At 37.6% G+C, this 25113-nt stretch overlaps 1 protein-coding gene across 7 annotated transcripts in view; it reads left to right on the plus strand.

The window, feature by feature from the left end:
• The first annotated feature begins 886 nt into the window (after nt 1-886).
• The window catches only part of SS18 (SS18 subunit of BAF chromatin remodeling complex), a 71614-nt gene continuing 47387 nt past the window's right edge, over nt 887-25113 (plus strand). For 2 of the 7 annotated variants that reach the window (XM_043443928.1, XM_043443931.1), the window contains exons 1-3: nt 1373-1529; nt 4217-4293; nt 13340-13424. In XM_043443928.1, the coding sequence (XP_043299863.1) occupies nt 1461-1529; nt 4217-4293; nt 13340-13424 (231 nt within the window). In that variant the 5' untranslated portion in view covers nt 1373-1460. Of the gene's footprint in view, nt 1023-1161; nt 1266-1372; nt 1530-2256; nt 2364-4216; nt 4294-13339; nt 13425-25113 lie in introns of those variants that run through there. The other 5 variants (XM_043443925.1, XM_043443926.1, XM_043443927.1 and 2 more) reach the window with 5 other exon arrangements.

The following is a 25113-nucleotide window of genomic DNA, read 5'->3' on the forward strand; positions in this document are numbered from 1 at the left end:
CAGTCCCCAGTTTGCTTGTCTTCCTAAATACTTTACATATGTACATATTTGTTTGTCTCTGGTCTCTGAGCCCTGTCAGAGTTTAAGTTCCTTGAGAACAGGTACTCGTCCATCTTGTTCACAGCTGTATCCCAGGTGCCTAGCATAAAGCCTAGCACATAAAAAGGACCCAAATTTGCTGAATGAGTGAAACTCATGGCTTTTTTTGTGAAGAGCATTTATTTGAAACATATATTTTAAAATAAGGAAATTTTCCTTCCCCCCCCCCCCCCCCGGCTTATTTTATATATAAACCGAGGGATTGATTTTTGAGCCTCATTAATGTTGGGTGACATTTTTATATAAACTTTTCCTTCGTGTTACATGAAAGTCTAATTTTACTGTGTATTAATAAAGCCTGCACCATATTACGGACCTTTGCCCATGTCCCTTCCACAATTTGAAAACTTTTGGCTTTTTCCCTCACACTGATTAGCTTGGGCCTAATGTACAAGCCACTAAATACATAATTGCAAAAGAAAAGCGCGAGGGTGCCCTATTTCAAAACCTAATTCCAAAGATGCGAGTCAGATGAAACCGACCCACATTTCCGCCAAGGGTTTATCCTGAGACGAACTCTGGCCGCTCCAGCCAAATTGGCCGACTGCCCCTGAAGTACACGACACAGCCTTCGTTTCCCGATTTTGGGTCGCGCTTTACTTTCTAATTGTTCGGCAGTCCTGTGTATGAGCACGAGACCGTGGGCTCGGAGATGCGCACTTCGGAGGCGTAGCCGAGCGATTCAAACCAGCGAATCGGCGCTCCCCTCGTCCGGCCACCCCTGCCCCGTCTCGGCAGATGCTCCACGGGTGCGCACGGAACTCCCAGATCCTGACCTTCCTCCTCCCCTGGCCGGGTACCGCAGAGCTCGGGGCGGCCACTTCTACCCAGGAGGGGGTGAGGAGGAAGTTGGCAAAACTGCTCGAGCTCTAGAGCGGAGCGCCGAAACGCCGCGAGGGACACCCGGGCGCGCGGAGAGGGAGGCAAGCGGCCCCGCGCGAAGGGGGCGGGCCGGCTCGGGCGCTCGCATTTCCTGTGACAGGGGCTGCCCTACCGCTCCCTCTCCCGCGGGCGGCGGGACCATTTCCTGAATCGCTGAAGCGGAGGGAGGGCTGGGGCGCGGCCCTACCACGAGCGCAGAGGGCCGGGGGTGGCGAGGAAGGACAGGCGGAGGAACCGGAGGGCGGCCGAGAACAGGGACGTTCTGCCGGGGCCGCGGCTCCCAGGTACCGCGCAGAAACCGGACTAGTTCGGCCAGAGCTCCTCCCGCAGGCGGGGCCGGCCGGCTGCCCGTCGGGCGCCGGAGCATCCCCCCTCCCCGCGAGCCCGACGTGGTTCGGCCCGAGAGGCCGGCGTCTCTCCCCCAGTTTGCCGTTCACCCGGAGCGCTCGGGACTTGCCCGTAGTGGTGACGGCGGCAACATGTCCGTGGCGTTCGCGGCCCCGAGGCAGCGCGGCAAGGGGGAGATTACTCCCGCCGCGATTCAGAAGGTGAAGCCGCGCGGCGTCGCGGATGCCAGGCCTGGCCCGCGTTGAGGAGGAACCCGGGGGTCGGGCTCGGGCCGGGCTTCTCGGCCGCGCCGGGGGCGGAGGCGGGCCTGCTGGGCGGGCGGGCGGCTGTGGGAACCCAAGCCGCGGGGCTGCGCCCTAGTGGGTGGCGGAAGGGGGCGACGTGTTCCCCTCGCAGAGTCCTGCGCGCCCCCTCGGGCTCCTTCCTACGGGCACAAAAGCCCGAGTAACCGCCGCCCGATTTCTCTGGGGATGGGGCGGCGTTCGCGCGACGGGGCGCTTGCGCCCGGCGGCTGCCGCGCGGGGCAGGGCTGTTTTCCGAGGCCCGCGCCCCCCGCGGCCCGCGCGTAGCTCCGGAGTTACTTTGGCGTCTCCCCGCCCCGCGCGGTGCGGCGGCCGCTCCGGGTCGACCCCACCTCTGGGCCCGGGGGTGGGCCTAGGAGAAGTAGGAGCGCTGCTCGCTCTCGGCGCTCGGCTGCAAACTCCGGCCGAGTTGGGGAGCTCTCAGCAGAACTTGGGGGATGCTGCGGGGTACCTCGGCCGAGGCTCCGAGGCGGACGAGGGAGCACCCTCTACACTTCAGGGTTCTCTCGGAGCCCCTTCTTCCCTCCGGATCCACCCCCGACCCATTTACAGCTGCAGCGCCAAGTGTAGGCGCCAAGGCTGCGGTGCTGAGCATGGTCCCGGTCTGCCTTCAGGGAGCTTAGGGTCGAGTGGTGGAGACAGTCTGAGCCTCGTGATCAGTTTCAGAAGACGTGATACACACGCGGGGAGCTGCGCTGTGGCCGCGGTTACTTGCCAGTTGGGAACACAAAGGTTTCTTTATTGTTTTCTGCCCCTTGTTGTCTTTGAGCACGGCAGCATTCTGAATTTTAGTGAACCAGAGTTTGAAAAGTTACTTGCTAAATTTTGCAATTTACCCTAAATAGTTCTGTTTTGTTTTATGCACCGGAACAAAGATGAAAATGGAAAAAAGTCAACTTTTAAAACCACTCAAGACACCATCATATGCCTAGTAGTTTATGTTAATAGGCTTCTGTTGACTCTCAGGCTCTTTACAGTGTGGCGTTTGATATTTGCCCAACTGTTGCTTTATTTATGAAGAGACAGGCTTGGCATTGCCTGAAAATGCAGTACTTTTTGTATAGCTTGCTGGGCGAAGTCTGCGGCCTGGCAAACAGCTCCGAGTACGCGTACACAAACCGTGTTTCTGGAAGGCTTCACTTTTTGGACTGTAGAAAAGTTCTGAGTTTGTATTTCTTATAAAGAGTTCTTACCTACATCTTAAGATAATTTATCGTGGGTGACTAACTCAAGAGATGCTGATCAGTTAAAGTGTTCATCCTCAGCTCAGGAGAGAAAAAGGATCCACATTAAGTGCCTGATTGTATAGTGTGAGGGAATGACGTTAGATACCAGACAAACCCAGACGTTCTAATGGTGAAGATTGTTAAGCCGTGAAATCTACTGACAAGATAGGTTGTGAAATCGTTAGGTTGGACATTGTATTAAAACACATTCTAAAGACAAATTTTTTTGGCATCTGATGAGTAGATAATAAGAAGAAAACTGCATTTGGTTTTTTTTGAAGGGCATATTAATATTTTTTTTCCACCTAGTAAAGACTGATTCATATGCAGAAAAGAAGTCACACTTTTAAATGGATCTTCGTGTTTAATTACATTAACTAAATTAGTGAGAAAGAGTGGTTATGGTATTAAACTTAAAGCTTTCCTGAAATCCTGGAAGGGTGGGGACAGTTTGAGGAGGAACATCTACTCCTGTCCCTTGATAAATCTGAGCCTCTGACATCTTGAGTGGTTTGCTCAGGATAGCAAAACTGACAGTAAAACTGGCTTTTTAATTGCTACATAGTGCTTTTTCCTCAGTACCACTCTGCTTAGATGAAATTATTTAATCCTTAAAGCCAATTTTGCTTTGAATTGTTTTCATAGTATGATAAATATATGCTTGTTTTTAAACTTTTGGGACAATTATAAGGTTGGCTCATAGGGTCTGTGGTTAATATTACAATACTTATCTAGAAATTACTGGAATTAATGATTTCATATTTGGAAAGTCACAAAACCATGCTGCATAAAACTTGGAAAAGACCCTGATGCTGGGAAAGATTGAGGGCAGCAGGAGAACGAGGTGACAGAGGAAGAGATGGTTGGATAATATCATGGACTCAATGGGCAAAGTTTGAGAAAGCTCTGGGAGAGGGTGAAGGACAGGGAAGCTTGGTGTGCTGCAGTCCATGGGGTCTCAAAGAGTCAGACATGACTTAGTGACTGAACAACAACATAAAACTTGGAAGCTAGCCAGCTATCTCCTTAAGCCTCCTGTGCTGAAATTTTCATCAGTTTACTTCATTCTGGATTAGGACAGATTAGCTTCCACTGCAGGGGGCACAGGTTCAATCCCTGATTGGGAACTAAGATCCCACAAGCTGGGCGGCAGTGGTTGAAAAAAAAAAATTAAAAATTGTTGATTAAACAAAACATCCCAAAGATATAAAATAAGATCTTTTGTGCAGGGCTATATTGTAGGTATAAAAAAGACCTGTGGATTCAGTTCCTGAATAGATAAACTTTTCTAGAAATCTTAATTTTTTATTTTACTTGATGCATGAGACTTACAATATACTTTTTTTACTTTTATTTCAGATGCTGGATGAAAATAACCATCTAATTCAGTGTATAATGGATTATCAGAATAAAGGAAAGACCTCAGAGTGTTCTCAGTAAGATTGATATGAAAGTTGTTTTTTGATATTTCTTTTTCTGTGTTGGTTAGTTTTTTACTTTTCTTTCTTTTTAAGAATAGCTTTATTGAGATACAATTCACAGACCATATAATTTACCTGTTTTAAAGTGTACAATTCAGTGGTTTTTAGTATATTCATAGAGTTGTATTACTATCACTTTGATCAATTTTAGAACATTTTCAACAATCCAGAAAGAAACCCTATCATTAGCAGTCACTCCCCATTCTCACCTCCTAATCCCACACCCGCTGATAACCACTAATTTGCTTTCTGTCTGTGTAGATTTGCTTATTGTGGACAGTTCATACAAATGAATTCACTCAGTACGTGATCTTTTTTGACTGCTTTCTTTTAGCATCGTGTTTTCAGGATTCATCCATGCTGAAGCTTATATCAATATTTCCTTCCTTTTTATTGCTAAATAATCTTCCATGTCTGTACCACATTTTGTTTATCTATCAGTGATGAACATTTGGGTTGTTTCCTGTTCTTGACTATGATGAGTGATGCTGTGCATATTCATGTGCAATTTTTTGTGTGACTTGATTTTTGTAAAAGAAAAATTTGTTACTTGGGCGGGAGGATATATCAGTTTTTTCCTTACACTTATCCTGTGTTATAAATGACTTCAAATTTCTATAGTCTGATTTTTGGAACAGTTAGATCTTTACATTCATAGTTACATGCATATTCTGTTGACTCTTGCATAGCATAGGTTTAAACTACACAAGTGCACTTACATGGATTTTTTTTCAATGTAGATGTACTGCAGTGCTATATGATCTGCAGTTGGTTGAATACATGGATGCGAAACCATGAGATACTGAGGGCTAACTGTAGGGTTATACTTGGATTTTCAACTGCAGGTGGCTCAGTGTCTTCATCCCTTTTGTGCAAAGGTCAACTGTATGTGGTTGAGAATGTAAAGTTTATATCTAATAAATAGAGAATTGATTATCACTCATAACTGAATTTATTTTAAAGTAATGATATTTCGAAGTGAACAGTACCCTATATCTAGTAGGATCTGATAGAGTGGAACAAATTGAATATTTTATCAAAAATCTTTATAACAGCACTGTCAGCAGAAATATATTGCAAGCCACATAAGTCATTCTACATTTGCTTTTGTGTGTGTGTGCTAGTCACTCAGTCGTGTCTGACTCTTTGGGACCCCATGGAATGTACCCCACAGGCTCCTCTGTCCAAGGGATTCTCCAGGCAAAAATACGGGTAGATAGCTATTCCCTTCTCCAGGGGATCTTCCTGACCCAGGGATTAACCTGGGTCTCTTGCATTGCAGGCGGATTCTTTACCATCAGCCATTGGTAGGCACGTTATACAAGTAGAAAGAAACAGGTGAAATTAATTTTAATAATACCTTCCTTAACTCATTGTTTCTAAAATATCACTTCAATATATAACCAGTATAAAAATATTAATCAGTTAATTTATGTTCTTTTGTTTTCATACCAACTCTTTGAAACCCACTGTGCATCTGATTCTACTAACATCATTTTGTACTAGCCTCAAGTTCAGTGTGTCTAGTGGCTACCGTATTGGACAACTCAGTTCCAAGTACTTTTCTCCCACCGTTGTTTTGGTATTCATTTATTTCCTGGAGATCTCACTGGTCTGCTCTCAGGAAGATGTTTTTCAGCAACCCTGGCTCTGCATGGCTTTCATGCTGTGCTGGTCTCTTGGCTATTATCTGATTAACCCTTTTCCTAATTTTGAGTCCTTCTTCATGACTTCTCCATGACTTTTTCCCCTGTGCTTAAAATTATTTTTGAATTAAAATCATAAAGCATAAAAGTTTGTAGAGATGAAACTTTGTAAAAAATTATATTTATTTTAATTGGAAGGTAATTATTTTACAGTATTGTGATGTTTTTTGCCATACATCAGTATGAATCGGCCATAGGCATACACTTCTTATTTCTCACTCTTATCTCTTTTCTCCATAGAGGTAACTACTTACAGTGGTTTAGTTCTGTCTTTCCAAACATTTTTCTGTGCATTTACAAATATGTGCTCATATTTATATAAACACATTTAGACATTTTGTTTTTAGTAGGTTAGAGTTTTATAAAAGGAATGGCTGGGTCCAAAACTGTGCTGAATCTCCAAATTACTCAATTGTATTGTATTGGTTTGCCTTCCTCCAACTAGGTTTCAGAGACCTAGTTTTCAACCGTGTCTGCCAGCAGTGGATAGTGGCCATCTTAAAAATTTTTTTTACATAGTTTGGTGAAGAGTGGTATCTTTTCCTAAAACTTTTTATTTTAGAATAATTTCACTCTTACAAAAAACATTTCAAAGATAGTAAAAGAAATCCTGTATGTCCTTCCCTGAAATTCCTCAAATGTTAACATATTAGTCTCCTTGCTATGTCATTCATTTCTTCCCCACATTGTTTTTCTGAAACATTTGAGAGAAAGTTGCAGGCATGATTCTCTCTCACCTTTATAATATCCGTGTGTATTTCAGACATATTTCATGAAAACAGGCACAACTTAAGAGTCTAGTTGTTCAAATCAAGATTTAATACCATTGTCTAGTTTCAAACTTATTAGGAATTTTACTAGTTTTCCTGTTAGTGTATTTGCTCAGGTCCACAGTCTGGTGCAGGATCAGATGATATGTTTAGGTTGGTCTCAGAATACTTTGATTTGGACCTGTCCTTTGATTTATCTGTTCTCTTTCATGATGTTTACATTGTTGAAGAGTACAGGACGGTTGCGTGGGATGTCCCTCATTGTGGAGTTTGACTGCTGTTGCTCCTTGATGAGATCCGTGTTTACATACTTTTGTTGTCTTCTCAGTGCATCCGCGGTAGCTGTGTGACCGTGATTTGTCCCAGTATTCATGATAACTTTGGCCACTATTTTAAGGTGCTGTCATGTCTGCCAAGATTTTTACTATAAAGTTACTATTTTTTCCTTTATGATTCCTACCTATGTTTTGGGGAGATACCTTGAGACACATGTAACACTGTTTCTTAGCCTATTTCTACATGTTCATTGTAACATCCACCAGTGATTTTTGGGGCTTCCCTGGTAACTCTGGTAAAGAACCCACCTGCCAGAGCAGGAGATGCGGGTTCAATCTCTGGGTTGGGAAGATCTCCTGGAGAAGGAAATGGCAACCCACTCCAGTATTCTTGTCTGGGAAATCCCTGCCAGCTCCTCAGTCCGTGGGATTGAGTTGAACACAACTTAGTGACTAAACAGCAGTAGACATAGTGCTAAACGCCGGTAACAACAGTGGTTCTTAACTCAAACAGTTACTACTGTATTGGTTGCCAAAAGGTGACAGAATCTATCTTTCCTTCTTGTTTGGAATCCTACTGTAAGGAAGAAATTTCCGAAGCCCTGCTCCCATTTATTCATTCATTGATTTATATCTGAATGGACTTACTGATTTTTATTGTATTCTCTGGATTATAATTTGTTAGTCTATATATTTTCTTTTTCAAATTGTCCAAATGCTGGCCACTGGCAGCCCTTCAAGCTGGCTTCTTGATACATCTCTTATTATTTTTTGAGCATTTACAGAATTTTCTTGCCTGACAAAATGTTCCAGGCTTATCTTGTATTTTTTTCTGCCCCAGTCTGGAATCATCCATTTCTCCAGGTCCTCGTTCTTTTTTTGGAAAATTATATTCAGAAATTAAGGTCTGAATGCTAGGCTATCCTATTTTCTAATCACTTGTGCATTTTGCATTTTATGTGACCACTACCATTTCTTTTATGTGTATTTTCTTTGATGAATCTTGTCTGTTTATATGTGAAACATTCTTCTACGAAAATTACCAGCGGAGCTACTTCCTTAGCTTAACTGTGACTGATCATCAGTTGTTAGGAGATCCCTACCTCAAGTCAGCTGTGGAATAGTAATGATTGTGAGGCACTGATGAGAAGAATCATTTTCACTTGTGGCTTTTTTCTTTTTACTGCCTTCATCCAGCACCTCTGCCCGGTCCACATTCCGCACGCTCCCCCAGGCCCCCGGTAACCACAAATCTGATCTCTTTTTCTGTGAGTTTGTTTTGAAGCATAACTGACCTGTAACACTATGTTAGTTCCTGGTGCAGAGCGTAGTGATTTGACCCTTCCGTACGTTACAAAGTGATCACCACACCTGTGGCTTTTCAAAATGCCAGGCAGAGCCGAGGGCGTAGGGTTGGTTCAGTTTCCTACAGGCCTTGGCAGTGAATGACGGGGATAAGACATATTCAGATCTAGAACCCTCTTTTCCAGCTAGTTGGCACAAGTTCATCCTGTCTTATTCTTTATATTCTCAGCATTTTCGTGTATGTGATCATTTTCCTCTTTCTCGGCCTATTGGCATAGACCTCATTTGCTCACATAGATGTATCTGGTATAAATGGGGCCTAAATTGATTTAGACAGAATCTTAAATTCTGCCCTTTCTCTTGTATCTAATTTCATTCTTAGAGTTTTCCAGGTACTCTTTGTTTCTAAAGTTGTCAGAATTGGTTTGGGAGTGAAGAGAAAAAAAATCTCTCCGTTCAATGTTAATAAATGTTCTTGTTTCTCACAGGAGGAGAAGCGAAAGGAAAATAAAGAGAAATGTCAATGACAACCATTTGGGAATTGACTGTTCAATTTTAATTAAACAGTTCCTTAAGATGTGATAACTGCCTCAAGCAGAGTTTTTTAAGATAAAAAATAACTTTATTTTTATGAACACAGTATATACATTGTAGAAAATAGGAAACACGGATATATAAAATTTAGAGAATGAACACCATATTCTCATCACCCAAAGATTTTTTGCTGATTACATCAACTTCATGGATGATAGCCCGCTAGGCTCTTCTGCCCATGGAATTTTCCAGGCTGAAATACTGGAGTGAGTTGCCATTTCCTACTTCAGGGGATCCTCCCGATCCAGGGATCAAACCTGCATCTATTGTGTCTCCTATTTGGCAAGAGGATCCTTTACCACTAGGGCCACCTGGGAAGCTCTGTTTGTGTATGTTACTCGTTCCTTACCCACACTCATACATTCACACACACACATATAAGGCACTGAGTCACTGTTGAGCTTCTACACCGAGCTCCTCTTCACTTTAAATTCTGACAACGTGTATGTAAGCATATATTATTGCTCTCTCGTGGTGTTTGGTTTGAGCATTTTCTAAATCATTCCATGTATTTACTTAAATCAGCCCTTATTTTTTTTTTTCCAGGGTGATTGCATCTATTTCAGAATGTGTTATAAACAATTCTCAAATGAAAAATTTGTGTTCATAATATAAATGAATTTTGGTTAAAATCTCTAGTTATGAAGATAACTTTCATTCTGTACATTGTATTCCTATTAAACTATAAATATAGTCTTCATAGCTTCTAGATAAAGATTTCTTTTTCAAAATGAAATCTCATGTTTTTTGATTCATTTTATAATTCTATCAGTACATTCAATAGTGGTTATTTAACTTTATTCGAGGTAATTGATGTAGTGGCTCTTAGTGGAATCTTTGGGAAGTGAACTGCCTCACTTTTAATAGGTTAATAATTGAGGGTATTTGGAAATACCTGCCAGTTACCATCATCAAATATAAGATGTTGATTATGTTTTATATCTGCCCTTTGTTTATGTACTGTTTTCTCATATAAAATATACTGCTTTAGAAATTACAAGCATATACATTAAAAACTGCTTCAGTGATAAATTAGTATTTATAGAATAAAAAAAGTTTCTCAGAAGAGTATTTGTAGAAGAATTGAAAATAAGCTTATTTGGTGAGTGTTGTAAGAAGAATGAAGAAGAAAATAAGAAGAAAAAAGAATTTCTTTCTTTTACCAGTAAGAAAACCTAATGAAGTTGCTTACAAAAGACCCGTTAAAATTTTTCTAGGTTTTACCAGAAAGAAAGAAACCAGAAATAAACCAAAAGAAAAATTTTCTAGGTTTTACCAGAAAGAAAACCTAACGAAGTTACTTACAAAAGACCCATTAAAATTTTTCGTTTTTACCTATCCGGTTACATTAGATAAAAAGATTTGGCTGTTGGGACAGTTGTAGCAATTTGACTGTGTTCTTTGGATTTGATTAACATTGTATCAGCATTCATTTCCTCCTTAGGATGGTTGTACTGTAGTTATGTAAGGGAATATCCTTGTTTTTGGGAAACTGACAATGTAGTATTAGGAGTAATGAGTATTATGTCAGTAACTGACTCTCAAATGGCTTTGGGAAAAAAGTGTGTAGTTGCATGCACGTGTATGTTGATTTGTGTGTTTAGAGATAGTGTGAGACAAATGTAAAATGCTGACAGTTGGGGAGTGTGGGAGAAAGATACTTGGGAGTTCTTCATACTATTCTTGAAATTGAGTTTGAGGTTATTTCAAGATTAAAAATTAAGATTTGAAAGTTAGGGAAATGTTTTAACATATTTGACAAAAGGTGCTGTATTTGAAGATATTTAGAACTACAAGCACTTTATAGATCCACTCTCATTGCCAGTATTTTATAAATGGGGCCTCAAGAGTGTGGCAGATTAAATATTTTAATACTGATTTACTGAGTACCAGTAACCATGATTACAGATTTTCTTAAAGGGTCATAAGTAAGCCATAGTTCTTAGTAACGTTGGCATTTTTATATTTGATAGGGCAGTCAGCAAATCTCATATCTGAATACGTGTATTAGAGCCTTACTGGTACTCAGAAAAAGAGGAAAACTTGAAGGAGTAGCCTTTGAAATGCATTGTATGTTCTAATTAAAAATGGCTGGTTGGTTTTTTAAAAATGGCAAGACTGTGGAGCCCTGCACCTTAAATTCCATTTAAGATCCCTGTGGAATAATGAAGTAGTTCCAGCTGGTCGTGCCTGTCAGTGCTGTTTGAAGAACTTCAGTGGCATAATTAATTGTGAATAACTGCAAAATATTATTTCTTGGTCCTTGTTTGTATAAGGATCGTTGTAACAATATGTCACGTGTGATTGAGCAGCGTAGTGTATAATGTATGTGAGGAGGAACGTAAAGAACCTGTAGACTTGTTTTTAAACAACAACAAAACGATAACAAAGGGAAACAAGGAAGACTTGGGAAGTGTTAGGTATGTCTTACCTCCACGGTGGTGATATTTTCACAGGTGTTCATGTATGTCCAAACATCAAATTGTACATATTGAATATGTGAAGTTCTTTATAAATATCAGTTATACCTCAATAAATCTAAAAAAAACAAGCAAACTATGAAAGCATAATCTTGTTAGTTAAGAAACTTCAAGTTCAGTGAGAAATTCCCCACTAAATAAGAAAAAAGTAATGAAACCAGTTTTTCTAACAGGAAAAAGAGTTTACTAGTTTTTCTAACAGCAAAGAATTTGCTAGGATTCCTCTTATGGTGTCTGTTTTAGAAAATTACTGCATTTGGGATCTGCATTAGAAGGCTTTATTTAGCAGAATAAAGGTTTTTTTACTTACTTCATAATTTTAATTTATATACTATTCATTAGTAAATGAAATTCTAAAAGAATAATGATCTGATGCAGATTTTAAGTTTGTATTTTGTGTATTTACCAACACTAGTAATGGAATCACTGCTAATTTCACTCTGGTTTCATTGGAATTAATTTTTAAGATTATGAAGAGAGGCTTAGCAAAAATTATTCATAAGTAAATAAAATAGCAATAAACATGTTTAAAACCACTTCATGCCAATAATGAGAATTTGTTTTATTTTTTAAAGTTAATTCGTAATGGTGTTGGTGTTCTGTTCTTTACTCCATCTCAGTGCTTTAGCTTGTAACTTTTTTTTTTGTAATTCAGTTCAGGCGCTCATTTGTGTCCAACTCTTAGCGAACCCATGGACTGTAGCACGCCAGGCCTCCCTGTCCATCACCAATTCCCGGAGTTTACCCAAACTCACGTCCGTTGAGTTGGTGATGCCATCCAACCATCTCATCTTCTGTCGTCCCCTTCTCCTCCTGCCTTAAATCTTTTCCAGCATCAGGGTCTTTTCACATGAGTCAGTTCTTTGCATCAGGTGGCCAAAGTATTGGAGTTTCAGCTTCAACATCACTCTTTCCAAATGAATATTCAGGACTGATCTCCTTTAAGATGAACTGATTGGATCTCCTTGCAGTTCAAGGGACTCTCAAGAGTCTTCTCCAAAGGAGTCTTCTTCAAAAGCATCAATTCTTTGGTGCTCAGCTTTCTTTATAGTCCAAGTCTCTACTACTGGAAAAACCATAGCTTTGACTAGACGGACCTTTGTTAGCAAAGTGATGTCTCTGCTTTTTAATTGGAGACACCTATTTATTGTCCTCTGTATGCTAGGCCCTGATAGCTGGACAGCACAACTGCATAAATTATTAGTCACTGGTGCGGGAATGAGGATAAAAAAGTGTGGTTTCCACCTCCTTTCTGACATTTTAACAGAGCGTGTTGACTGTACTTGACTTTGAGGTTTTTGGTAACACAAAAATGGCAGAGGGAAGGGAATAAACATATCAGTTTCGTTGATTCCTTTATCCTACATCTCTTTGTAAGTGTATTGGGTTAGTTGAAAAGTTTGTTTGGATTTTCCCATAAGGTGTTATATATAATACGAAAAACTTGAACGAACTTTTTGGCCAACCCAGTAGTTTGTGTGGAGCCCTTACCTGTGTTAGTATTCCATTTTCTATGCTGTACAATCTTGTACAAGGTATTAACCTTTCTAAATGTCAGTTTCTTTATCTGTAAAATGGAGAAAATAAGAACCTTTACCTCATAGTGTTGGTTTGACGTTTAAGTATATAAAGCATGTTTATGTATTCTCTAGGAATATCTAGCACATGGCAAGAGCCTTGTGTTTATTTTTGTCTTTGAATGTACTTATTTGCAGTTACTTTGCAGAAGAACTAGGAAAAAATTGAAGTACTGCTGGTGTTCATGCAACAGAAATCTCTTACTAAAAACTTGAGAAATAGAATGCTATTTGTGTGTAAGCAGATAGGAAGAAAATGATTTTTTAATATTGACATTTGTTTTGTTTTAATAGGTATCAACAGATGTTGCATACCAACTTGGTCTACCTTGCTACAATAGCAGATTCTAATCAGAACATGCAGTCTCTCTTACCAGCAGTAAGTACCTTTAAAGTAGTGGGAAGTGTAGATAATTTTTATAGAGTTCTGTACAGAAGGACCCATTTTTGTTGATTGATTCTGAGATTTGTTTAGGAAATCCTGCCCTCCTCTGAGAACATGAAGATATTTGTTTACATGATCTATTAGCTTTATTATTTTACCTTCATATTTAATTTGAATTAATTCAGTTAGAATTGATTCACTGCCCAAGGAAGTTAACATCCATCCATCTATTCATTCACCCATCCACCTACCTATTTATTCATTTATTTTGATGTGTAATCACACAAATTGTTTAGGAACAAATCTGTAATATTTTAAAGCAGATCCCTATCCATCATGTATGTAATTTAATATGCATCTCTAGCAGATAAGGACTGATATCCCACATAACAAAATAGCCAGAATCTCTTAATGTCTTATAATAATCAGGATGTTTTCAGTTTTCCCCAGTTATCTAAAAAAAATTAGAATGTTTTGCCGATTGTTTGCCACAGAATCCAAGCAAGGCCCACTGTCTGCTTTGGCTGATCTGTGTCTTAGGTCTTTTTTAACCTGTATCAGTTTTTTTCATTCTCCATTTACTTACTGAAGAAAGAGGGTCACTTATTTTGTAGAATTTCTCACATTCTGGATTTGGCTGTTTGTAGCCTCATGATCCTTAAACATGTTCCTCCATCTCATTTCTATTTCCTCTAAACTGGTAGTTTATAGGTGGAGAGGCTCGACCAGAATTAGTTTTATGTTGAATATTTCATTGACTGCGCCATGTGAGTGTAGCCTATTGTTTTTTGTTAGGAGGAACATATTTTGTTGTCCAATTTTTAGTGATGTTAATGTTGATCAGTGCTTACAATTGATACCAGTTTCATCAGTCCATTATAAAGTTCTTCATCTACCTTTCAGTTAATGGGTTTATCAGTCATTGGTGCTTGTTGGTTGGGTCCGTTGTTTCTTAAGATCTAAGGATGATAAATTTTTCATTTTACAGTTCCTCATTTTACTTCTTTTAAAAAGGAGAATTTCAGCAAATATTTGGTTATCTTAAAATAGAGAGTTCCTATAGGAAAGTCATGATAAAATCTTGATTTTATTCTTTATCAATTTTTTAATCAGTTTTATCAATTTTCAGAATAACAAGTTGGTCTGTGGCAACTTGCAAAGGATGACCAAGGATTTTGTCTTTGTTTTTGTTATTATCTGAACTTACACATTTCTATATTTTTAATGTGTTTAAATCCGTTGAGACGCTGTGATGCTCAAGTTTTCTCACCTTTGGTCAGTGGGAATCCCTTTCTTTGGCTTCTGTGCCCTGCTGACATGATCCCAGTATTCTTGTGGAGCTTCTTTACTTTAGAATTTATGAGAGAGATCAGACTGACTATACTTCTGCCCCAGAACTATTCTGCCCCAGCTGTTTTTTCAGCTAGCCTTTTTTTCTGTTGGAGTTGATATTTAGAGACCACAATTTGGGTGTTTGGGGCATTTGTTATTACTGCGTTTGGTTGTTGTTCAGTCGCTAAGTTGTGCCTGTCTCTTTGTGACCCATGGATTGCAGCCCACCAGGCTTCCTTGTCCTTCACTATCTTGGAGTTTGCTCAAACTCATGTCCATTGAATCGGTGATGCCATCCAACCATCTCATCCTCTCTCGCCCCCTTCTCCTCCTGCCCTCAGTCTTTCCCAGCATCAGGGTCTTTTCCAATGAGTTGTCTCTTCACATCAGGTGGCCAAAGTATTGGAGCTTCAGCATCAGTCCTTCCAATGAATGTTTGGAGCATTTTCAGTGGACAGAGGTAGTAAACATTTTTTTTTTAAAGAAAATATTGGTGGTATTTTTCACCTCAGGAAAGATTTTTTTTTAACTGAGCTTTAATTTTGTCTATTAGTGTCTCTTCTTTTTCTAAAAAGCTTGACATCTTAACAACTTTATAGTCTTGTTTACTTTGTACTGCTACATATGTAACATAATTTCAATATAGCAACATTGCCACTAACAGTAATGGGCTTGTCCTTAAGATAAATCTCACTAAAGATATATAATGAATAAATTTTGTTTTGAATCTGAAATAATGTGATTTTTTTTACCATGATCTTTTTTTTTTTTAACCATAATCTTGATTACCAGCTAGTATGAGAAATAGGTTTGATTTCATTTGTTTCCAGGTGGATAATTCTCTCTCAGCATTATCTATTGGGAAAACAAAGCAAAATATCTTTTCTCTACTTCTGTCATGACACCTATAGCATACATCAAGTGCCCATAAACCTGGGGGTCTGTGTCTTACCTCTTCTGTTCCATTGGCTGGTTTTGATGATTTCCTCTGTCCTGTCACACTTGTCAGAGTCAAGACTTGTAATAAGTCTTGGTGTATATTAGAGAAGTTCTTTACTTCTTCCTTATGTTCCTTTTTTTGTTTTTTTCAAGACTATCTTGGGTACTGGTCCTTTGCATTTCCTTATACACTTAAACTTATCAGCGTGTTCACTATAATCCCATTGTGATTTTCACTGAGATGACTTTGACTGTCAGTCAGTTTGGGGACAATTGATGTCTCTGCAATACTGAGTCTTTCAAATCATGATCATTCCATATATTTTGATTTATTTAGTCCTTTCCTCCCTGTCAGTGAAGTTTTTTGATTTTCCTGGAGGGGATTTGCACACCTCTCTTTGGATCTATTGCTAAGTACATTGTCTTTTTAAGGCAGTTTTTAAATGGAATCTTTGTTTTTTCTAAGCTTTATTTTGTAACTGTGATTGCTGTTTACATAGAAACACAATTGGTTTTGAATCCCATAGTCTTACTCAGTTTTTATCTCTAAAAATTTTTCTGTGGATACTTTCGTTTTCTCTATTCACCAGTGTATCATTTGTGAATGAGTTTTGTTCTTTTCTTGCCAGTCCTTACACCTTTTATTTATTTCTTTTGCCTTCTCTGGCTAGGGCCTCCAGTACATTCCTGAGTAGAAGTGGTGACAGAGGACATCTTAGTCTTGTTCCTGGTCACAGAGGGAAAGCTTTCACTGTTTAACCATTCCCTATGATGTTCCCTCTAGTTTTTTGGTAGATACCTTTAATCAGATTAAGGAAGTTCCCTTCTGTTTCTTTTGTGCCAAGAGTTTATATATTGAATGGATGTTAAGTTTTATTAAATACTTTTATTGCATCTAATGAGATGATCATAGTTTTCTCTTTAATCTGTTATTGTGGTGAATTACATTGATTTACTTCTTAATGTTCAGTCTTGAATTTTTTTAGTAATTAACCTACTTTTTCATGACCCACTTGGTCATGATCTTTCTAAAAAAATTGCTGTATTCAGTTTGTTGAATTTTTGATCAAGATTTTTATGTGTGTTCATGAGTGTAATTGCCTTTTATCTTTCCTTTTTTTTTTTTTTTTTATCTTTCCTTTCTTATAATACCTTTGTCTCTTTTTTGTTTTGAGGTTATGCTGGCTTTATAAAATGAGCTGCAGAATTTTCCCACTTTTTCTTATCTGGAAGAATTTGCATAATATTGCTATTTCCTAGATGATTCGTATAATTTAGAAAAGCCATCTGGATCTGGAGTTTTCTTTGTGAGGAGACTTTTATTTACCTGCTCAATTTCTTTATGGTTATAGGACAGTTTATGCATTTCTATATTTTATGAGATACCTATTTCAGTAAATTGTGCTTTTTAGCATTTTATCTAAAATTTCAAATTTATTGATAATAAAGTTTGTAGAATAATCCTAACATCTGTTAGGGTTTTATAGAATTTTCCTAATGTCTATAGGGTCTGTAGTGATAGTTTCTTTTTTTATCCTCATTGTAGTTTATTTGTGCCTTCTCGTTAAAAATCTTTTTTGATCACAGTTGCCAAGTATTTTTTGTATTTATTCTCTTAATCTTTTTAAAGAATCAGCATTTGTCTTTGATCTTTCTCTGTTGCATCATTTCTCAAACTCTGTCCTCAGAACTGCATCATATGTAAACATGACTGAACACTGAGGAGTTTCATATGTTATATATATGATATTTTATTTTACTTATTATACTACTATTCATTTAAAATGAACAATACTAAACTCATTGCATGTTCATATAAGATTCTTTAAAGAAAAAACAACTATATCTTTGAGATCTAATTTAGTGAGGTAAATGATACTGTTTAATAATTTTGCAAATTTCTTTTGAATGTCTGGCTTAATAGAAAACATCTGTATTTTCACATTTACTTCTGAATTTGACCTAACATAATATGTTTTGGTTGAAGTAGAAGAAAACCCAGTTCCACACAAATAGGAAGTTCGTAAAGGGAAGAATATTTTTAGCCTTTTCAGAATGTTGTGAATAATTTGATAGTATAGCACATCTTAACAAGTGTTTGTTTTTTTTTTTAAGGTTAGTTGCAGTATGGAATCTGAAATTTTATCAGTACATTTATCTTATTCCGGTACCTTAAAGTTCATTGGTCTGTCTTGCATTTTTGGATGGATCTTTTACTCATGCATGATTTCAGAACATCATGATTTGGTCATCTGATAAATAATAAATTCACTTAGTTCTGCACATATTTTGAGTACTAATATGTTTCATTATGTGATACCAAAAACCGCATTTGTTGAAATTACTGCCAGTCTCATCAGAAAAGTCTCTTATATGTTGGGATGCTGTCAAGCTCAAGATAGAAAATATGTTTGCCAAACTCCCATTTCTTCCTTGAAAAGTCAAGGATCATTGGCAGTGTGGTCTTTGGCAACAAGTACTGTCAATTGTTTTCCAGGCTCACTGTGTTCAGTTTTGAGGAAATGTCTGCCTGGATAAGGGTAATTTGTCTAGAAATTGTTCTTTGAAGTAAAGTTGGTGTTCCATGAAGGGAAGTGAAAGTGTTAGTCACTCAGTCGTGTCTGACTCTTTGCGACCCCCTGGACTGTAACCAGCTGGGCTCCTCTGGCCATGAATTCTCCAGGCAAGAATACTGGAGTGGGGTGCCATTCCCTTTTCCAGGGGATCTTCCCGACCCAGAGATTGAACCTGGTTCTCCTGTGCTGCAGGCAGATTCTTATCTGAGCTACGGGTGTTCCGTGAAAACACGAACCCCAGTATTCCATGAAAACGGTGCCTAAATCAGCAAGCAGCTCAGTCACGAAGTGTTTTCATTTTACTTTGATTTGTGGCAGATGTGTTTATTATTTTCTCACTTTGTCATCACATGGAGTATTTAACTGACATGGAGAATTTAATAAATGAATAATTTTTACTGCTTTATCAAGGACATTCTTAAGTGAAAGTGACTTTCTTTTATTGCCAGTCTGTGATAGTCAATAATACAGTGATTTATAGTAGACTTTGATGCCTTGATATAAGGCTGCATCTGTTAGGTCCACTTCTGCTGTTGCACCATGATATTATAAATACCAACATAGCCTAAAAAGCAAACATTATCTTAGTACTATTATGGAAATAGTTTTGACCTTTTGGATTTCCTAAAAGAATCTTGAGAACCAGAATTTGTGACATTACTCTTTTGTTTGTTTTTATTTATGGCTCGTTTCTGATCTTACTTCATTGTTTCATTTTATTTTCTTTCACTGTATCTTGCTGTTCTTTTTCTGAGTTTTAAGATGAATCCTGGCTTCCTCAGTTTCAATCCTTCTATACTCATTTATGCATTTGAGGGTGTAAATTTCTGTCCAATTAGTTCTTTTGTGTAGTATATTCATATATAATTTCCATTGTTATTTCTTCTTTATACATGGGTTGGTAAATATATTTCTTAGTTTGCAAGCAGGGAGATTTTATTGTTTCTTTTTCTTAATGATTTCCGACTTCATTGCATTGTGGGTAGTTAACACTTTATATGATTTCAGTTCTTGGGAATTCTTCGAGATTTGTTTTGTGGTCCAACATATGGTCAGTTTTTACAAAAGTTCCATGTATTCATTAGCTCCTGAGTGCAGAGTCCTATATATGTTGACTGTTTCAAGTGTGTTAATCTTGTTTGAATCTTCTATTAATACATAGATAGGCTTACTGATTTTTTTTAACTTCGTGACGTTTCATTTTTGTGTGTGTTCTATCAGCTACTGACAGGTGTATGTTTAAAATGTCCAAGTGTAGTTATAGATTGACTGTTTTCCCTTGTACAGTTTTAAGATTTTATTACACTTTGAGGCACTGTCAGTGGGTGCTTATATGTTTAGAAATGTTATAACTTTCTGATTCTTTGTAACATGTGTCGTTATGAAGTACCCCTGGTTGTCTCTGACTATGCTTTTGGTCTTAGTATCTACTTGTCTGGGTTTTGTGTAGCTCAGTCAGCTCTCTTTAGCATTTTCATGTTGTATCTCCCATTTGAATGACCATTTCTTTGTGCTAGAGATACCTGTTTTATGAATAATACGTAAGCTTTTAAAAAATCCAGTTGAACAGTCTTTGTTATTTACTTGAAATGTTAAATCCATTTATAGTGAACGTAATTGCTCATATATCTGAGTTTAAACCTACCATCATATAAACCTACCATGCAAACACTTTGTGTTTGTCTCATCTGTTTATATTCCTTTTTTCTGTTCTTTCTGTCTGGATAATTTTTTTATCATTCCTTTTTTTTTTTTTTTTAATGCTCGTTTGGAAATTATATACTTATATGCTTACTATTCTTTTACTATATAGGTTACTGTACAGTTAATTCAAGAACCCTCAGATAACTGTATTTCTATTCATTTTCTCAATGACTTATCTGTTGTTACACATTTTAAATCTGTGACTGTTTACTCACAATTATTTTTTTAAAGTTAATATTCATTAGAATTATCATTATTGCCATTTTTGATGCTTTTCATTCCTCCCTTCATTTTCAGCCTTTTCTCTCAGGTCATTTCTTCTTTTCCTCCTGAAAGAACATATTTCAGCATTTCCTTTTAGCACTGGTTTGGTGGTGACAAATATCTTCAGGTCTTTTTTTTGTATATGTGATCTGAAAATTTTTTTTTTTTCCTTACTATCCTTCTTATAAGATGCTTTTGCCAGGGACAGATTTTAGGTTGGCATATGAGTACATTAAATTAATAATTCTGTTGTTTTCTGACCTTTAACTATTGACACCTGTGTCGATGTAAACGTGATTATTTTGAAGGCAGTTTGACTATTTTCTTTGTGTTGAAGAGTTTTGCTTTGCCTAGAGTTTTTTTGCAGTTTTACTCTGTTCTCTCTAGGTGTTTTATTTATCTATTTTCTTTTTATTTATCCTGCTTGTTGAGATTTCTGAAGTCTGTGGATTGAAATCTTTGATCAGTTTTGATCAGTTTTGGGAAATTCTCAACCAGCTTTCTGTACTGCCTGTTGTGCCCACAGCAAATGTAGCCCCAGGTTTGGGCCCATGTCTCTGCATTTTTTTTCTTCTGGAGCTTGGCCTGTGCATTTTTAATTGCTTTGTCTGCTCTTCTATGTCTTGAAACATATTTTTAAAATATTTTCTCCAGCTTTTTTGTTGTCCATCATGGAGGGTTTGAATGACCTCCTCTGCCATCACCTTGTGTGATTCCTTAAGTATTGGCATAGAATTCTGTTTGCTGTCCATAGTGTATTAATTATTTTTATGGCTTCTCAGATATGCCTGTTTCACTGGAGAGAGAACACACTTGCAGAAAAGGACTGCTAAGTACTGGGTCCTTTGAATACTGTATTTCATCCTCAGAATTCTTTAAAGTACTAGTCCCATTTCATGGTTGAAGATACTGAGTCTCAGGATGATTCGGGTGTCTTGGTAAGTGGTAGCATGACCCTTGAGCCCACGCCTTACTGAAAGCAGTTCATGCGTTATATCAGTCAGTCATGTGACTACTGGGATGGAGTGGGAATAAAAGCTTGACCCCTATGCTGTTAAGTTTGTGTATCAGGGTAGGAGTTGGCTAGATTTTTCTAGAGCTTGAATCTAGATTTTACAGCCTGCAGTGACTTGATTGTTTGGTTGTGGTGTTAGGTAAATGAATGCCTTAGTCACCTTTGTTTCTTTTTTGTCTAGCATTGTTCTTGTCCTTAGGTGTTAAGTTTGTAGAAAAAGTATTAAATGAATGAGTCTGCTTATAGTTTGGGGACTATACTGTGGATTTAAGATGTAAGCTAAGAATTTCGCTTATTGTCACCATGGTGATTTTTTTTTTTTCCTCCTGTTCTTGTACACCTGAAAGATATAACACTTTTCTGGTCATGTTCTTGTCAAAACAGTAACGCATTACAGGATTCTCAAGTCAGGGCATTGAGTGTGGAGAGGGGACGTTCTCCCCCAGACAGTTACCAGAATCTCGGGGTTGGCTGGGGAGTGAGCAGTGCACAGTGCTCTCAGGTGATTCTGTTCCCCCTTCCACATCCCTTCCGCCCACCCAGTGGAGAGTCTAACTTACGATACTGTGCAATTTTGAATTTTGTCAGTTTGTCTTGATTTGAAATTAAATCTTCATAGGATATGGAAATACCTTAAAGTCTTAAACATTATAATTTCTCACATGTCCCTTATTCTCTCTAGCTTTCATGGAGAACACAACAGTGTTGGTTCATAGCACGCATCTGGAGATTTAGTTACTCATTTCTCTTGCCCATCCTCAGAAAAGTAGTAATTATTGAGAAGCCAGTGTGGTAAAATTTAGCTTACCATAGAAATTCATTAAGCTACCCCAAAATTTTCTGATTCAGAATTTACTATTCCATTCTCACCTGTTGCTAAGTTATATACTTTACTGAAATTTTTTGCAATTTTTAAAAATAGCATTTATATTTTTTCCTACAGATCAAATAGGACAGTAAAAATTATTATTGTTTGTATTCAAGGCAAATGTTATTTTACCATCACCTAGTTAAGAACTATCGCGTAGGAAAGACACAGATTTCATTACAGACCTACCATTATTTCAGATTCATTTAACAGAGTCACCATTTTACATATTTTGCTAAAGAATATAGATATTGCCATTTGTGTATTTTGAAATAAAATTTTTCCCTCTTAATACTGGTCAAAGTTTTAATTGAAGTTTGTGACCAAATTTTCATTTTAAAAAATGAGTATTTTGAACTTTAAGTTGTTTGAAAAGCAACATTAGCAAGGAGGAAGGGTTTTAGAGAAACTAGAAATTGATCCTTATAGTAAGGGGAGCAACAGAGAGTTGGACCAATAAAGAAAAGTGGGGCTAGAGAGGGGAAAAATCAGCTGCAAGGGAAGCAGTTGGATTAGAGATGAAATAGGAAGAAAGGTGAATTTGGGAAAACTGAAATAGCAGAATACCTATCACCAGTCAGCCAAAAGGGATAGAATATACTAGTTACTAACTGTAGTGTGAGAAATTTTGACCCTGAAAAAAGACTTATGTTTTAGGGTGATTTTACTCAAGTTTTCCAGAATGGAGTTTTTCATTTTTTTTTTAAACTGGTTGTGGGAATTGGAAATGTGCCCATACTTACATGTAAGCTCAACTTTCAGTCTTTAATATCACCCCCAAAAGAGGAATTATGTGTTTATAGTAATATTTCATGTATCTGAAACTAGACCATATCTAGCAAGTTTCTTCTGTTTGAATGAAAGTCAAGAATTGAAAGACCAGGAATAAACGGAAAAAGACCTAAAAGGAGAAAGATGACTTACAAAGCCAGTGTACTAACCATTAGGCATTTTACTTCTTAGTCTGGGCCCTGGGTATTCTTTTCTTGTTTCAAATGCAGTGTAAGTTTCTAACAGAAACTATTCTTAATTTTATATATGTTTTAACAAGTTTGATTTTTCAATTTTAAGCCCATAACCAAAAAGCAAATCACAAATCAGAGCTCAGAGAATGTATCTGTGGACAGGCTTATTTAAAAGCAGTGTACCTGACATCTGAGGTGACATTGAGAGAGGCCAAATATTTATACAAAGTGGGCATTGTTCAAAGTGCACACTATTCTGATGCCATTTAGTATGTGTATGTATCCTGTCTGCCTTATGATGTTGGAGGCATCACTGGAATATTGGTTTTCAGAGTTGGTATTTACTTTCTAAAACAACAGCGGGCTTCCCTGGTGGTTCAGATGGTAAAGACTCTGATTGCAGTGCAGGAGACCTGGGCTCAATCCCTGGGTTGGGAATATCCCCTAGAGGAGGGTGTGGCAGCACACTCCAGTATTCTTGCTGGAGAATCCCATGGACAAAGGAGCCTAGTGGGCTACAGTCCATGGGGTCGCAAAGAGCTGGACAGGACTGAGCAACTTTCACTTTCAAGTACCATTGATTTAGGAAAGAATTATGAGAGAACAGTTTAAATTTTAAACAGCTTTTATCTTTTGATTTAATTTTTCTTTGGGAAAAACTTGGGGAGGAAATCGTCTTTTTTTATTGTGGTAGTTCATTTTGAAGACATACAGTCTGGAATTTCTACAGAATTAAATTTTAGAGCTGGAAGGAACTTGGATAATCCTATTGTCTAGTGTTTCTTTACCTTGGTGGCACATTTTAAAAGCTTTTCAGTTGATTCTATTGTATAACTAGGAATTGAGGATTTTATATTGCTATATATTTTGAATGGGATATCCAGTGATATTTGAGGATAGGTAAAACTTTGGAAAAATATGATACCTTTTTCTGTAGTATCTACCTTCATTTGATGTATACCGTGACCACTTTATGAGAATTTATAATTACTCTATGATTCTACTACATGGAGGACTAAATAAAGCATTCAGGGTGTCCAGTGTATAGGAGGTACTCAGGAAATACTGATGGTGATGACAATGAAGGTAGTACGCAATTGGAACGTACACATGGAAAGAGAATTCAGATTTGCTAGTGTTTGAAAGAAGATTGGTGAGATTATGTTACTGAATACATATACAGGATAAGGGAAGGACTTTGGAGACTTAACTGATATTCATGCCATTCACTGAGTTTGAGTGTGTGTGCATTTAATTTTAAAAGAAGGCCGAAAGTTGATTGGAATTGCTTGTCTTGGCTTTTCACTTAATTCATTATGAGCATTAAGTTTTAAAAAGAATCTCTAATTTAACTAGGTAATTTTAGGTATTAAAGATAATTTTTGTTTAATGTATTTTCTGTACAAAAAAATAAGTCTTAAATTGTTACTGAAAATCAGCTTAGAGAAAGTAGCCTTACACTTTATATGTTGTTTTTTTATTTCCTAAATTGCGTTTTTGGAGGATGCCACACTTGATAGTCTGAGTTAGCATTGGGCCCTCGATTAGCCTTTCCTTAGATAAGTGTCAGTAATAACGATCATACATTTGTCTTCAGGTCAGTGACCATGCTGGCAGAGCACTCATTAGTTAAGATGTTTCACTGACTAAAGTTTGATATTATAGGATTTGCTGTTTACAAAATTAGCTGTTTGCAGGTAGGGTCCAAGTGAAGTGAAGGAATACATGGTTAGAGCTGTGGAATATTTTAAAGATTAGCAAGGTCTGTTTCATTTATAAATTTTAGCTTAATTTTTAGCACAGGTTATAATACTTTGATGTGGTTAGAACATTAAGGACTTCCAAAAGCTATACAAAACCCATCTCCAACTTGTCTTCTTGCTGTGTTTTATGCAAATAAAAGCCAATGTACTTTTATGCAAATAAAAGCCAATACATACATTCCCCTTCTTTTCTGTGCGAGTAGAACCTTGCTGTACACACTATCCTATTTTTTATTACAGTTTTTTTTTTAATGAAA

Source organism: Cervus canadensis, chromosome 23 (assembly GCF_019320065.1).
Source record: "Cervus canadensis isolate Bull #8, Minnesota chromosome 23, ASM1932006v1, whole genome shotgun sequence".
NCBI lineage: Eukaryota > Metazoa > Chordata > Mammalia > Artiodactyla > Cervidae > Cervus > Cervus canadensis.